This window comes from Rhinatrema bivittatum, chromosome 5 (genome assembly GCF_901001135.1).
Source record: "Rhinatrema bivittatum chromosome 5, aRhiBiv1.1, whole genome shotgun sequence".
Taxonomy (NCBI): domain Eukaryota; kingdom Metazoa; phylum Chordata; class Amphibia; order Gymnophiona; family Rhinatrematidae; genus Rhinatrema; species Rhinatrema bivittatum.
In genome coordinates this window covers 297,206,447-297,221,572 of record NC_042619.1, presented here as the reverse complement: position 1 = coordinate 297,221,572, position 15,126 = coordinate 297,206,447, and the positions used below count along the sequence as shown (strand labels likewise).

Genomic DNA, 15,126 nt, shown 5'->3' with positions numbered 1-15,126 from the left:
TACTTGTAATAGGTCTGAAATTTCATTTTATAGTTCTTTCAGAACAATGGGGTATACCATCCGGTCTAGATGATTTGCTTCTCTTCAGTTTGTCAATCTGGCCTACTACATCTTCCAGATTCACTGTGATTTGGATCAGTTCATCTGAATCATCACTTTTCAAAACCATCTCCGGAACAGGTATTCCCCCAACATCCTCCTCCGTAAACATCGAAGCAAAGAAATCATTTAGTCTTTCCACAACGGTCTTATCTGCCCTCAGTGCCCCTTTAAACCCCCAATAATCTAATGGTCCAACTGACTTCCTCTCAGGCTTTTTGATTTGGCTATATTTTAAAAAGTTTTTATTATGAGTTTTTGTCTCTATAGCCAATTTTTTTTCAAATTCTCTTTTAGCCTGTCTTATTAATGTTTTACATCTAACTTGCCAATGCTTATGCTTTTTCCTATTTTCTTCAGATGGATTCTTCTTCCAATTTTTCAGAGAAGATCTTTTGGCTAAAATAGCCTCTTTCACCTCACCTTTTAACCATACAGCAATCGTTTGGCTTTCCTTCCATCTTTCTTAATGCATGAAATACATTTGGACTGCGCTTCTAAGATGGTATTTTTTAACAATGTCCATGCCTGTTGTGCACTATTAACCTTTGTAGCTGCACCTTTCAGTTTTTTTCTATTTTTCTCATTTTATCAAAGTTTCCCTTTTAAAGTTTAGTGCTAGAGCTGTGGATTTGCTTATTGTTCCCCTTCCATTGTAATGATCGCTATTGCCAAGCAGCCCTATCACCGTTACCTCTTTCACCAAATCCTGTGCTCCACTAAGAATTAGATTTAAATAACTCTCTCTCTCGTCAGTTCTTGAACCAATTGCTCCATAAAGCTGTCATTTATTCCATCCAAGAACTTTATCTCTCTAATATGTCCTGATGTAACATTTACCCAGTCAATATTGGGGTAATTGAAGTCTCCCATTATTACTGCACTACCAATTTAGTTAGCTTCCCTAATTTCTCTTAGCATTTCATTGTTTGTCTCATCATTTTGGCCAGGTGGATAGAAGTATACTCCTATTGCTATAGTCTTCCCAGGCACAAATGATCACTTTACACTGGAAAGAACAGAAAAAAAACAGTAAAGAGATCTGATTTATGGATATTCTGGATATTATTCAGAAGGGAAAAGCTGTTTATTTAATTAGGGGCTGTACAGGTAAAGTTAAGAAAATGTTTCTAATTGTCATAAATCTTTCAAACTATATCTGTTTGCTTAATGGGAGATTGAATTGGAAGGTGCATGCTATTTTAGGATTGGGATATGGAGGATATATCTATCTATGATGGATGTGTCTATGTTGATGACTCCTATGTTTATTTTGTTTCTGATTTGTATCTTTGCTCTGTATGTTTCAATATATGTTTAAATATTTAATAAACAAATGTGTGTTGGGGGATGTAAAATGTACAGGGGGAGAGTTTTGGCTTTGCAGTGAGTCTTTTGCTGTGTCACAGATTACAAGTATGCTCTCCAGAAATTCAAGTGTGTTCAGGGACAGGGCTGTCTGTGCCAGTCTTGGTTTGACACATTTCATTTATGAACTTGCAGTTACAATTGAGTCTAATTTTTTTTTGTATAATGGGGTAGAAGGTTAAGACCAGGATTTGCTCTGTTTTTGTGAGGAGTTTTGATCAAGATCAGATTTATGGCACCCATAGGCAGAAGAACTGGAGCATGGGGTTTTGTTCCTGCGAATAAGAGAACAGCAGTGAGGATCGCGGTTTTTTGGGTGCCTAGGCACATGTTTATGTTGCCTATGCCTAAATCTGACTCTGGCTTGGCCCATTCAGCAACCTTAACCAAAAGCCAACAATCAAATGTGTCGCCCAGTTAGCTCACAAGTATACTTTGAAATGATGCAAGCTGTGGAGGGAATCACAAAGGACTGGTCCTATAAATATAAACTGTGAGATATGATGATATAGAAGTATTACCATGAACACAGAAACATATGCAATATATAGGGTTAGAAGATGGTTCTAGGTTATAAAGGACAAACTGAAGAATCCTAATCTTATTGTCATCTGTACATGGACTTGTGGTCCTACTTTTTCTTAAGGAAAACACAATGACAAATTCTTAAACGCAATGGAGCAAACTGATATTGTCTCAGCCTGTCTTAAGGGACAGGTGCCAATCTAGTAGCCCAAACAGCACATCGTATGTAACCTCTGTGGATATGATGCACCCTGCTTTCTTTAGGTTCTGTGGTGGTTTGTGCTTGGATATCAAGAGGAAGCTGCCTTGGTTTCCCAGTGATTTCTATGAAGCTTTTCACATCCAGTCCATCTCGGCCATTCTCTTCATCTACCTGGGCTGTATAACAAACGCAATAACATTTGGAGGTCTACTTGGAGATGCAACCGACAACTATCAGGTAAGCGGCTTGTGACGGGGAATGGAGAGGTTGGGGAGCAGCAGATGGGCTTTAATGGGAGCCTCTTTGTTTGGCTGCCTTTGCTCCCAACAGTAAGGTGGAATCTAATGGAATTTGGCTTAGGAATCTGCCATGGAACATTGCAGTAGGCCTTCACCATGTAAGCCCAGTTCCAATGATTCGTCTGGTACAGGGGATCAGCTGGGAGCGCCGGAATCACACTCTGGCCCACACTCCTGGGTTCTTTTCCCAACAGGGGCAAAGGTAGAATGTTTCAAGGTTATTAGACTGCCTGAAGCTCTTCTACTGTCTTCCAGTAAAATAATCACACTGCACACGAATCAGCTGTTATTCAAAATAAGAAAACCTTTCACTGGTTAACCTGATTGCAGATGAAAATTCACAGCAGGTACACGCTGGAAATAATAGACTTCAATACAGATATAATATTCACATAAATCACAGATACAGTCACTGATAAATCTGCACCCCCTGGCAGTAGTAATCTTAAACAGGATCCTCCCTGGGTACTTCCCCTGGATGGTAACTGCAAGCTGGATGCAGACTCCTTCACATTAGGAAAGTGGAAATTCCTTCTGATGCATTTCAGTTGATTCTCTGTCGACAGATTCTTTCAACAGCAACTCAGATTTCCCAAAAAGATTTCCCAGTCTGGCAGAACCCAGCTAATCCACATATTAAAAAAAACAACATGGGAGCATTCCAGGATGAGGTTTAAACATAGCTGTATGGTGTTGATATTTAGTGCTTCCCATGTAAGCTTATCTAGATTAGTCTGGTCATGGTGGAGAGCAGGTTTACAGCTATCCAAGAACATTTACCTACCTGAATATATTAAATATATGGTGAGAGAAGCAAAGAAACATGTTGGCATAAAAAAGATCATACAGCTTAAGAACATAAGGCTTGCCATACTGGGTCAGACCCAAAGTCCATCAAGCCCAGCATCCTGTTTCCAACAGTAGCCAATCCAGGCCACAAGTACCTGGCAGGATCCCAAGGGGTAGAGAGATTCCAAGCTGCTTATCCCAAGAATAAGCAGAGGATTTCTGCAACTCTAGCTTAATAATGGTTAATGGACTTTTCCTCCAGGAGCTTGTCCAAACCTTTTTTAAATGCAGCTACACTAATAGCTTTCACCACATCCTCTGGCAACGAATTCCAGAGCTTAATTATGCCTTGAGTAAAAAAACATTTTCTCTTATTATTTTTAAATGTATTACCCAGTAACTTCATTGTGTGTCCCCTGGTCTTTGTACTTTTCGAAAGAGTAAACATTTACTCATTTCAATCCACTCATTATTTTATAGACCTCTATTATATCTCCCCTAGTTATCTAGTTTGCTCATCCACATCAGCTTTACAATCCTTACCCCTCCCTCAGAGATCCTCTTAACTTCAAAATGCTGATTCCTGCCGCTATTCATGGGTCCAGCTCTGCTTGCCCGACAATGGCCATGTTTCGGAGGCGCTCTGCCTGCTTCAGGGGCCACAGAAAAACCTCTATTGTGTCCGAGGTACTGGTCCACCATCAGAAAAGCACATGGATTTATTTTAGCGAGTGAAGTCTTTAATGTGAGCGGCGCCTTCTTTTCTGATGGTGGACCCGTACCTCGGACACAATGTTGTGTTAGTCAGTCCATGATTCCAAATCCCAGTAAGGACTGCAGGTTTAAAGGTCGTTCAGGCCCTTCTAGAATGTGCTAGTTTTTGCTTTGCTCCTTGTTAGTGGTTTATTACTGGTATTCATTATTCCACTTGTGGTGTGCAGTGCTGTGTAAATCTCTGACGCTGTTTTCATTCTCAACCATCGATGTTTCCATAGGGGGTGATGGAGAGCTTCCTTGGAACAGCAATGGCGGGCTCTGTCTTCTGCCTCTTTGCTGGACAGCCCCTCATAATCCTGAGCAGTACGGGTCCCATTCTCATCTTTGAGAAGCTACTCTACGATTTCAGCAAGTGCGTGGAACTCTGTATTATAAGCAGGCTCATAGTTTGGGGAGAGGGAGGAACGGTACAGTAGCACAGGATGCATGTATGTGAGGGGGGAAGGCTGAGCAGGTATGAGGTAGCAGGACTATTATTGCCTGTCATTTGGCTAAAGTTGTGGGTGAAGTGTGGGTAGTGTGAGGGCACTTCCTGCTGTTTCAGCAGAGGGCACACAGTTTTTAGCCTCAGGATGACTGTAAGGGAGACTGTTTTGGATAGTGACTGAGGCATAAAATTATGAGTCAAGAGAACTCGTTCAGATCCTTCTTTTGAACATGATTCTGTGGTGTGACGTTGGCTAACCATTTTACCCCCTCACACTGCAGTTCGCACAGCTGCTATTGGATAATAATGTTATTAACATGGTTCTTAATTTTCTATCTGTATTCTGGAAGCTGTCATATAATATAAGTTCCAAACATGAGCTGCGATGGGAGCGTGCATGGGTCTGCAATCATTGCAAAGGATTTGGGAATTTCCATTGATTATGAAGTCTAATCTCTGCATTCTGGGCTGGCTGAGGCTGAGGATGCTGCAGTGGCAGCGTTCATAGCCCTGTGGGGAGGGAGTATCGGCTGGAACATGATGGCGGACACCTTGTGTCCACACCCAGGGTGTAGACCATATACCGGAGGATCTCATGGTCTGTGGCCCCTGACCAAGGTCTGTCTCTGCAATGGCTGGGCTAGAAGGAAGGGGGTGAATCCAAAATGGGGCAGGGGGAATGTGAATGAAGGCTCATGGTACCCTAGGCCCAACAAAGGTTACAACTGAGCTGGAAGCCCAAAGCAGCAGGAGGAAGATTAACCTACAGCAAATCTAAATTATTAGTGAATCTTCATGAGGTAAAGGGATATAACATAGGGATAAAACACACCTGGGTAATTGCAAATGAAGGCTTATGGTGCCAGATCGCAGTCCCAGTTCTGAGTGAGCTGGAAGGATAAAGGAGCAGGAGAAGACTTACCCAGTCCTAAAAGAAAAAGCTTTACTGATAATAACTTCACAGCAACAGTTTCATTGTGAAAAGTGTATCTATTACTACATGCTATGTGATACTTTTGAAATAATACACAGCACGCAGAGGATCCAGGCTTATTTTTAATCCTTTTGGTGTACTGTAGCATCACTCGCACAGGCTGTCTAATATTTAATTCTTAACCTTCCCAGAGGCAACAATTTTGACTACCTGGAGTTCCGCCTCTGGATCGGCCTGCACTCAGCCCTGCAGTGCCTGCTCCTGGTCGCCACCGATGCCAGTTTTATCATAAAGTACATTACCCGATTCACTGAAGAAGGCTTCTCCACCCTCATCAGTTTCATCTTCATCTATGATGCCATCAAAAAGATGATTGGCGCCTTCAAATACTACCCCATCAACTCGGACTACCAGCCAGAGTTTGTGACCATGTACAAGTGTGAATGTGCGGCCCCAGAGCAAGGTGAGATGAAGCCTTGGGGAAAATCGGGTCAGTGACTCAGCTAGGGGTTCTCCATGCGTACATGAAGGGAATGCAAGAGTAATGGAGAGAGACAGCGACAAAGGACAAGCGGTGCTACGGCTACTACTTAGCATTTCTGTAGTGCTAACAGAAATATGCAGTAATGTACAGAAACACGCAGGAGACTGTCTCTGCTGCTTGGACCTTACACTGTAGTCAACCTTCATAAACAAGACATGCAAGAAATAAGCAGAGAAGGCCAGAAGGTGGGGGGAGTGCCTTGAAAGGCAAAAGGTGGAGGGAGGAGCAAGACGGGCGTAAGATAGAGAGAGGGCCAAGAAGAATGGAATATGAATAGAGCTCAAAGAAGAGAAGTGTAAAGCAGTATATGTCAGACCCCCTTAAAAGACCAGGACCAGATATTTAGCCTAGTCTACCTTAAGGTACAGCCCAGAAGTGAATCCCAGTTCCAGGGCATTTCCCTGAGCAAGGGATTAAGAGAGAAAGACTAGGAGGGAACAGAGAAACCCTGGGGTGGAAGAAGGCGGATATCTTGCCACGACTGTAAATGTTGGAAGTCTTGATTTAAGTTGCTGAGGTAAGCAGGCTATTTCTGTTATTGTTCTGCTTCATTGTGAATAAAGCATTTTCTGTGCAGAAAGGCTGGACAGACTGTTCTGTCCTCCATCCCCCTTCTAAAGCCCAAGATCATTCGCAGAGCATCACATATGGTGGCAGCAGTGGAATCTCTGATCTAAACAGCAGCACAGATTGGAGACCCACGCCAACAAAAAAACCAACAGTTTTTTCTATGTGTGGGGGGGGGCGAGCCTGACTGCAGCGGCAGCCCAGAAAGAATAGCGGGAAAAGGGGGCTAGCCTTGTCTGGACAGACAGGGTTATGTAGTGAGTTAGAGCCAGACAGGCTAGGGTTTTTATCTCCCTTCCCCAAGACAAAAGAGAAAGTTTTTGTTTTCCTGTGTTCATGAACAGGGCAGCAGCCTTATAGAGAGAGAGAGAGAAGCTTCTGTGGAATTAGAGCACATTAAGTCAAAATGGAGCAACTACTGGAGGCCCTCACAGAGGGACAACAGTAACATATGACAGTGATACAGAACCAGTATATCCAGCAGCAGGTGCTATGAGAACAATTCAGTCAGCAACAGCTGTTACTGACCCAGATAGCACAAGTGCTACAAGTTACTACCCCACTACCCCACTATCTCCCATGGTATTTAAGAAGGCTCCATGCAAGGACCCAGACTGGTCAATTTTGAGTGAATTGCCGAGCTATCAGGATGGCCAGATTCCATGTGGACTTCATACCTCAGGAATATACTGACAAGCAGCAGCCAGGCTGCCTTTCAAGCTGCAAACACTGATGGAAGGGCCAGCTATGCAGACATTTCAGCCACCATATTTGAAAGAGCTGAGTGCACCCCACAGGTGTACCAGCAACAGTTATGACAAGATGTCCTTCACCGCAGGGATAGTCCACAAAGCCTTTTCTACCATTTAAAAGATGTAGGCTGGAAATAGCTACAGCCTTAGGGGAAGACAGGCGCTGAAGTATCCGAACTGTATTACCTGAGCTGTTTGTGGTTAGTTTGGACCCCTGTGTGACAGTGGGTATGTCAGCACCTGAAGATTACCACAGAGGCTGCCTTAGAAGCAACTGAGACTGTCCATCAGGCACACTCTGTGCCAGAATGTCCCAGGCCACCTGAGAGACTGCCACCAAGGGGAGTGGAATGACACTGGTCACGAGATCCAGGTCCACTAATCTGACTTACTTGTGGAGAGATAGAGAACTTTGTCCACAACTGTCCTCAAGCAAGCAGTGACCCTAAAGATGTAAATTTGTAAATAGTCCACAGTCTGGTTTCTCCACCTTTGTGATTGTGGTGGAGCTTGTCAGCTCTCCCATGCAAGTGCTGATGAACTCTAATCCGGAGGGAACTGGAGAGTACAGATAAACCATGAGAAGGGCATGACCCTTGCCTGTAAACAAGTGACCAGCAACAATACTCGACCAGTCAGCTCCTACTGACAACCCCAACTGGATAGGCCAGCATAGAAGTAAGAGTACTTGCCAGGCTCCCATACCCCATTGTTCTGGGATGTGATTATCCAGGGTGTGAGAATCTCTGTGCATAGCTTATGATTAGCTCAACCAGTTCAGACTGTAGTGTATGTAACTTTGTAAGCCACCTAGAGCCATTGGCATTGGTTGGATATAAGTAGAAATAAATAAATAAATGTCGGGGAAACTAAAATGTTCAGACCATGACAGCAAAATTGGAAGAGAAAACTCTCCAGTATTTAGAGACTGCTATGGATAGCATTCCACCTGGGGTAGAAAAGGTACCCCATACACTCCAGACTATTCTGCCTTCCAGGCCCCTTCTAAAACCTAATTATATTTGCATGGCATCACAAGAGGAAAATGGAGAGAGGACAAGAGAGAAGATGGGATGGGTAGAAGAAAATGAGAAATAGCAGAAGGAAGGAAAAAGAACAGGAGTCTAGAAGTCGTTGAGAGTAGAGTGTGTCTGCGACCACTAACTCCGGAGTTCTAATCCCTGCCCTGTCACGGACTCTGTATGTCCCTGGGCAAGTCACTTCCCTGTGCTTCAATCTTCAGTCGAGTCATTAATGATAATAATGGCGGACATTGTGCGGTAAGGACTGAACACAGTTAATTTAGAGTCCATTTCTGTAACTGTTGTAACTGATTTGTATCCTCTCTCTCCCTGCCTCACACTTCCACTTGGCCATTTTCAATCTCAAGTGAGTATGATGTTACGGGTGTGATTGTTTGCCACTTGACCATTCCTGTTTCATCTTCCCCCTTCGCAGTTGTGTGTGGTGGTACTTTCTGCTGTGCTGCAATTTGTGTGTACATCATGTCTCCAATTTGTTAGGTACAGCAGGAGACCCCCTTGTTGATATCATCAATGACAAATGTACATAGGAGCACATTGACCCCCATGGTGCTTTACTCTTGTCACCCACATATCTGCAGGTGAAAGGAAGCAGTATGAGCAAGAGGGGAAAGCACTGCTGGTTTCCCTCTTGCTTGTTATTTTGCAGCTGCCCTTGCTAACAAAACTCTCTTTTTCACAGTGAACTCCACCTTATTTGATGCTTCAGCTCCACTGGCACCCAACAGCACTAACCTGTCTCTGGTAAGTAGCTTAGCTTTTCATGTGAGCGGTATCGTAAGAGGCAGAGCTGCCACTGACATGGCCGCCCAGCGATGCTCAGTTCTTCCTGTGATTTGCTTGGGATGCAAGAGGGCTGTGCAAGCCCAGGCTGGGACTGTCACAGGGAAAATGCTGCAGCATGCTGTGGGGTTATCTGATGACGTGTCAGGGGAGTGGAGTGATCTTCTGATCTTCAATTTCCTTATTATTTTTGATGCTTGAACGCTGGGAACATTGAGACTGGAAACAGTGAAAAGAAAGAGAAAAAGCATTGTGATTTCCACAGTTTTTCTCACTCACAGCCTCATGTCAGACACGATGCCAAGGGAGTGAGGAACGATATGGTAGAAGATTATGTCTCGTCAGGTCCACTTTAACTGAAATGTTATTTGTTTGCATCTTCTTCTTATTTATTTATTTATTTATTTATAGAATTTTCAGTATGCAACCAAGCAAAGCTCTTGTAAAGATCAATGTAAAGACTAAAAAATGTAATCCAATTCCAATTATAAGAGAAATCTGTAACCAATGCATTGCAGAAGTCCACTAAATTTGTAAGAAGGAACCCACACAAAATAAGAAGAAAACAAAATATAGGGAAAATGGATGGCCAAGGTTGTGAGGGCGGGTATACTGTATAGAACCAGATATTATTCTGCTAGAGATGTCGTTCTTGTGGCTGAAGACATCAGCGGATCCATCAGAGCCTGTATCTGGATAATAAAAGTGGCAAGTTGTGAGGGATCATAGAAAATATATATTTAATCCCTTTGAACTGTTAACAATACAGCTGCATAGAAAATTCAACCAGAACTGCAGGTCTCAAAAGCAAAGGTTTCTAGGGCTGTGCAGGCCAAAAAATGTCGTTTCATGTAGTGTCCTATCATTTGGGATCAGTTATCGTTGTCATTAATGTTTTCCCATTTTTTTATTTTTGTTTTTTACATTTTGGAAATAGTGCACACTAAAAACAAGAGAAGGAAAAAAAAACCGTTTGGTGATTTTTTTTCTATTGTTTCATTTTCAAAACAAGATTCAAGATAGACAGTATCATTGACATTATCTATGTCACTTCAAATGAATGCACATCCCTAGGAATTTCTTTTTCTTGAATTGAATGACTTTATCAACATCAGGAAAAATATTAATCTTCAAATCCAAAAAAGGAACAAGCTTATGCTGAAAAAAAGGGTTCATCACAAAGTCTCTATCAGAATCCAACATAGGGACGGGAACTTTTAAACAGGTGCGCGGGCTCATATGTGCGTGCGTTTGCCGACTCGCGTCCAAAGACGAGTCCATTTTATAACACACGTGTACATGTGTGTGCAATTTTAAATGGCTCTACCGTGTAAGTGGAGGAATTTTATAAGGGATGTACTCTGATGCCATTCGCCATTTTCCCAGTTTGTTCCCAATTCACCAGTTTAGGGATAGGACTTCCAGCTCCCCCTAATTTAATAGTCATCATTCCCTCTATTAGCCACAACCCTTAAAACTCTGTTGCCTTACTGGCAGAGCATTAGGAGAACTAGGCGGCCACCTAGAATGCCGGAAGTGGGTGGGGTGCCATAGTCGGACATGAGGGCAATATTTTTGAAAGCAGCGAATGAGGGTCGAGAGGCATGGAGCTGGGAAAGGTCACAGTGTGGTTTGGGTTGATGAGAGAGAGATCATGTGATGCCATTACATCATCGCTACCTAGGGCGGCTTCAGACTCCTTGACAGCAGGGGATCCCAGCACTTACAGGGACACGTAAGTATTTACACGCACATCTCATGGCCAGGTCTTGACATGCCCACACTCCACCCATGCTCTGCCCCTTTTTAGAAACTTTTTACTTCTGCATGCAGCAGGAGAATTTGCTCATCCTGGGGCAACTTTTAAAATCCACTCGGTGCACTGTGGCCCAACTTGTATGCATATCTCCCGGTTTTGGCGTGCGCAGGAAAAACTTCAGTTGAGGATTTTTCCAAGTATTCTGTTAAGTTCAAAATATCCATAGAATTTTGCAATGAAATATCTGCTTGTAATCATATTTTAAGAAATAATCAAATAATAAGCCTTAGATATAGGTGGCAGAATGTTCTCCGGAATCTTCAATACCTCCAATCTTCAATACCTCCAAAAAGTAACTCCTTAATATTTGCAAAAGATTCTGATTTCTATCTAGGGAAATGGATTAATCTGATATTTTCTACCTAACCACATTCTCTGAAAAATCTAGTTTATTTTGTAGGGCTAAATGTCCCTTAGACATTTTACTTTCTGAATCACGCGGGAATAACTAATAGGGCCATCAACATGCATTTGCATGTTGCGGGCGCTATTAGTTTGGGGGGGGGGGGGGTTGGACGTGCGTTTTCGACCCCTTACTGAATAAGGGGTAAAGCTAGCATGTCAAGCTGCACATTTGATTTTCAGAAATTAGTGCCTACCCAAAAGTAGGCATTAATTTATTTCAGCACTGGGAAAGTGTACAGAAAAGCAGTAAAAACTGCTTTTCTGTACACCCTCTGACTTAATATCATGGCGATATTAAGTCGGAGGTCCCAAAAGTAAAAAATAATTAAAAAATTAAAATCAGCCCGCGGCTGGCAGGTTGAAAACCGGATGCTCAATTTTGCCGGCGTCCGGTTTCCAAACCCATGACTGTCAGCGGGTCTGAGAACCGACACCGGCAAAATTGAGCGTCGGCTGTCAAACCCGCTGACAGCCGCTGCTCCTGTCAAAAAGGAGGCGCTAGGGATGCGCTAGTGTCCCTAGTGCCTCCTTTTACCGCGGGCCCTAATTAGCATATTTTTATTTACTGTATTGCGCGCACAGGACACTGGCCTGTGCGTGCGCCGGCTCGCCCGCTCTCCCGCGTTTCTTTCTGTATCGGCCTGTTTGTTTGTTGTGCAACATATTGACCAAGCTGGGATGATAACATTATTAACGCTTCCCAGATAGTGGGCAATGTAATAATAGTAGACTTTGTAAGGGAAAACTTAGGAAAAACATTCTGCTGAGAGAATACCTGAATTCCAGCTGTCAGCCCCATAAACCCTACCTCTGAGGCTCCCATCGATATTGAATTCGCCCTTATTATCTGTCCCAGGTTTCCTGCTTCTCCTCCCCCTGTGTAGTGGGTTCTGAGTATCTTCCAAAGTGGTCTGGATCACTCACACAAACTAAGAAAATAACAACACTGACTATGTCTTAAGTGAAACAATGAAAAGATGTATTTTTCTGTATAATATATGCACAAAACCAAACGCTTATGAGAACACTTGGGAACAAATAACAAACAAGACCACAATATATGCAATAAGCAAAAGTAAATATCTTAATTCCCCAACTAATAGGGAATATTTATATACAAAAGCCAAGCAGAAGCTGTCACTTTTCCTGGAAAAGTGTCTCTGGGCCCTCCCAGACAGTGAGTCAGCTAAGCAGATTTTCATTTGGATACAGGTCAGCGATGAATATCCCTTGTCGTTGCGAGATTTGTCGTGCTGTCTGTTCAGAATCAGCACTCAGCTGATTCTCAGGGAATCTGTCGGAGGTATGGCATGCTGGGGTTTTATGCATTTTGGACTACATATCCTCACAAGGGATTTTTTTTGTCTAACGTTCCTGGAATAGTGATGTTTCTGTTTTTCCACTGATGCACTACATACAGAGTCTGGCTTTTGCGGTTTCCAGTATGTGTGTTTTTCTTTCTACTTTGTGGTCACTTTATTCTATATTTGGTGAGGGTCTGTGTTCTGGTATGGACAGAGGTGAGGTATTTTGCTACTATAGTTTCTGTGTAGGGATCTATATCAGCCGGTCTTGTTCTGTTTTCTTAATAGGAGGGGTAATGGTGTTTTAGGTCTTGATGTAATGTTTGCAGTGTTGCATTTTCATGGGTGAGGTTCTTACTGTTTAAGTGCTGGCATTTAGTGCCATTTTGGTATGGGATGTTTTCTATATTGTAACTGTAGTTCAGTTTATTCATGATTTTCTGAGGGCCAAGCTCAAACCCAACACACTTTACAATAGGCCTAATATTATATGGTCTCCAAGTGTCTTTTTTGCAAAGTTTTCTCATTGTCACCACAGCAATGCATGTTGTAAGTGATATTTGAATGCCTTTTTTCATATAAAATCTATTATCACTGACATTCTTATCTGACACTCCTCGGGGAACTTTAACCTCTACCTGCCCACTTCCACAGCATTTCAAATCATCAAAAGGGCCAGACTCCAAGTGTACCCTCACCCCCCACCACACATGCACACACACACACACACACACACACACTTAGCCATCTTGGTGATTTGACCTGTGCCATGCTTTTGGAGGTAGGGGCAGCGCCATCTCATTCCTTGCTCTGAGGATAAAAAGGCCACCTTAGCTCTACATCAACCTCCAACAAAAACTTCTCCCAGAAAACCCTCCTTTATAAAGGGCTAGGCCCATCTCATCCAGGGGAAGGACAGAAATGTAAATATCCTTCAGCCTGTGACCAAAAGGGAATCATTTACACTAATAATAATTTAGATTTTTCTCTTTAATGTGTCATTTCCAAGTACAATACTGTTAACCTGACAGCCCTGGACTGGAGTCAACTTAGCAAGGAGGAGTGCCTGAAGTACGGGGGGACTCTAATGGGGAAATCCTGTAAATATATCCCAGACTTGGCCCTGATGTCGTTCATCCTCTTTTTTGGCACCTATTCCATGGCTTTAACCCTGAAGAAGTTCAAATTCAGCCGCTACTTTCCCACAAAGGTAAGAAAACAACCGTGGCAGATAAACAAAAGGTAGCTGAGTGAGGCTTCACACCGTCTCACCATAAGCATTTCTGGAATATAAACTGCAAAATGAACTGAGGAAAATCAAGGGATTCAAACTCTCAAGTGGATTTTCTTCCTTTTTCAGAGCATGGCTACAAGCGGTGCCCTTGCTTGTGGAACTAGCTATTGAAGGCTGTATCTGTGACATAATTAGAGTATTCTAAGTGTTGACCCAAGTACTCTCTCTGTAGGATAATTATAGTGTAACTGCCAAAGACTTAAGTGCAAAAATCCAGTATGGGTAGAATTTAATTGCTGTTTAGCTGCAATTTAGTTAACATAGCTGTCTAAAAAATGCCAGCAACATATATTGAAAGAAATGTTCAGTATTTGTAAAGACAAGAGAGAGCTTATGGCCTTTATCTGCCATCATATTGCATGCTTCTTTGTCATACTTCAGGAAAAGGTTCTGTCTTACATGCATGTACTGTATATGCCATATACTAACTCAGGGTTTCCCAGCCCGAACCGATCTGCTTTTCAGGATATCCAAGGTAAACATGCATGAGATCAGTTTGAATGCACAATGTATGCAGATCATTGCAGATATCTTGAAAACCAGACCAGTTAGGCATGCCTCCAGGATGGCATTGGAAACCAACGCATGCTATGAGTTTCCTGTGCTCTTGCCTTGTCTAACCGCCCTGTTTGCCCATCCTTTTTTCCCTGTACACCTCTAGCTGCGGACGCTGGTTGCCGATTTTGCCATTGTCTTCGCAATTTTACTCTTCTGCGGCATTGACGCCTTTTTTGAACTGGAAACCCCAAAGCTGCATGTCCCCAGTCAAATCAAGGTTTGACCTCCCAAAGTGCCTTTCACCTGTCAGCACTCACCTCGTTCTCTCCTCCTCCTTTCCCAGTTCTCTTTCCCTTTTACCAGCCCCCCCTCGTTTCCTTCCTTAATACTGTCTGGGAAGTTAGAGAGGATATGAGATGTGGCAGTAATCAACTGAAAGTCCAGAATAACAGCTGGGGTACAGCCAGGCCCAGACACTTTTCAGTGCATGTTCTGTAAATATAGGGACATATTTAAAGCTGTTAAAGCTCAAAAAATTGGAAACAGCCAAAAGTTAGTTAGTTTGAACAATTCAGAAACAGAACATCAGTTGGCTAGGTTCTTAATGTCCTACAGCTTCTGGAAGGGACAAGAGTCAATGGCAAAACTTGTGGAAGCAAAGACTCATGCGGAAAGTGCTGGAAGATTTTTGCCAATA

General features: G+C 42.9%; 1 protein-coding gene across 3 annotated transcripts in view; it reads left to right on the top strand.

The window, feature by feature from the left end:
* SLC4A5 (solute carrier family 4 member 5) overlaps positions 1 to 15,126 on the top strand; it is a 161,716-nt gene that overhangs the window by 97,459 nt on the left and 49,131 nt on the right. For all 3 annotated transcript variants that reach the window (XM_029604158.1, XM_029604159.1, XM_029604160.1), the window contains 6 exons: positions 2,257 to 2,431; positions 4,278 to 4,411; positions 5,612 to 5,883; positions 9,009 to 9,070; positions 13,647 to 13,847; positions 14,593 to 14,706. In XM_029604158.1, the coding sequence (XP_029460018.1) occupies positions 2,257 to 2,431; positions 4,278 to 4,411; positions 5,612 to 5,883; positions 9,009 to 9,070; positions 13,647 to 13,847; positions 14,593 to 14,706 (958 nt within the window). The remainder of the gene's footprint in view (positions 1 to 2,256; positions 2,432 to 4,277; positions 4,412 to 5,611; positions 5,884 to 9,008; positions 9,071 to 13,646; positions 13,848 to 14,592; positions 14,707 to 15,126) is intronic.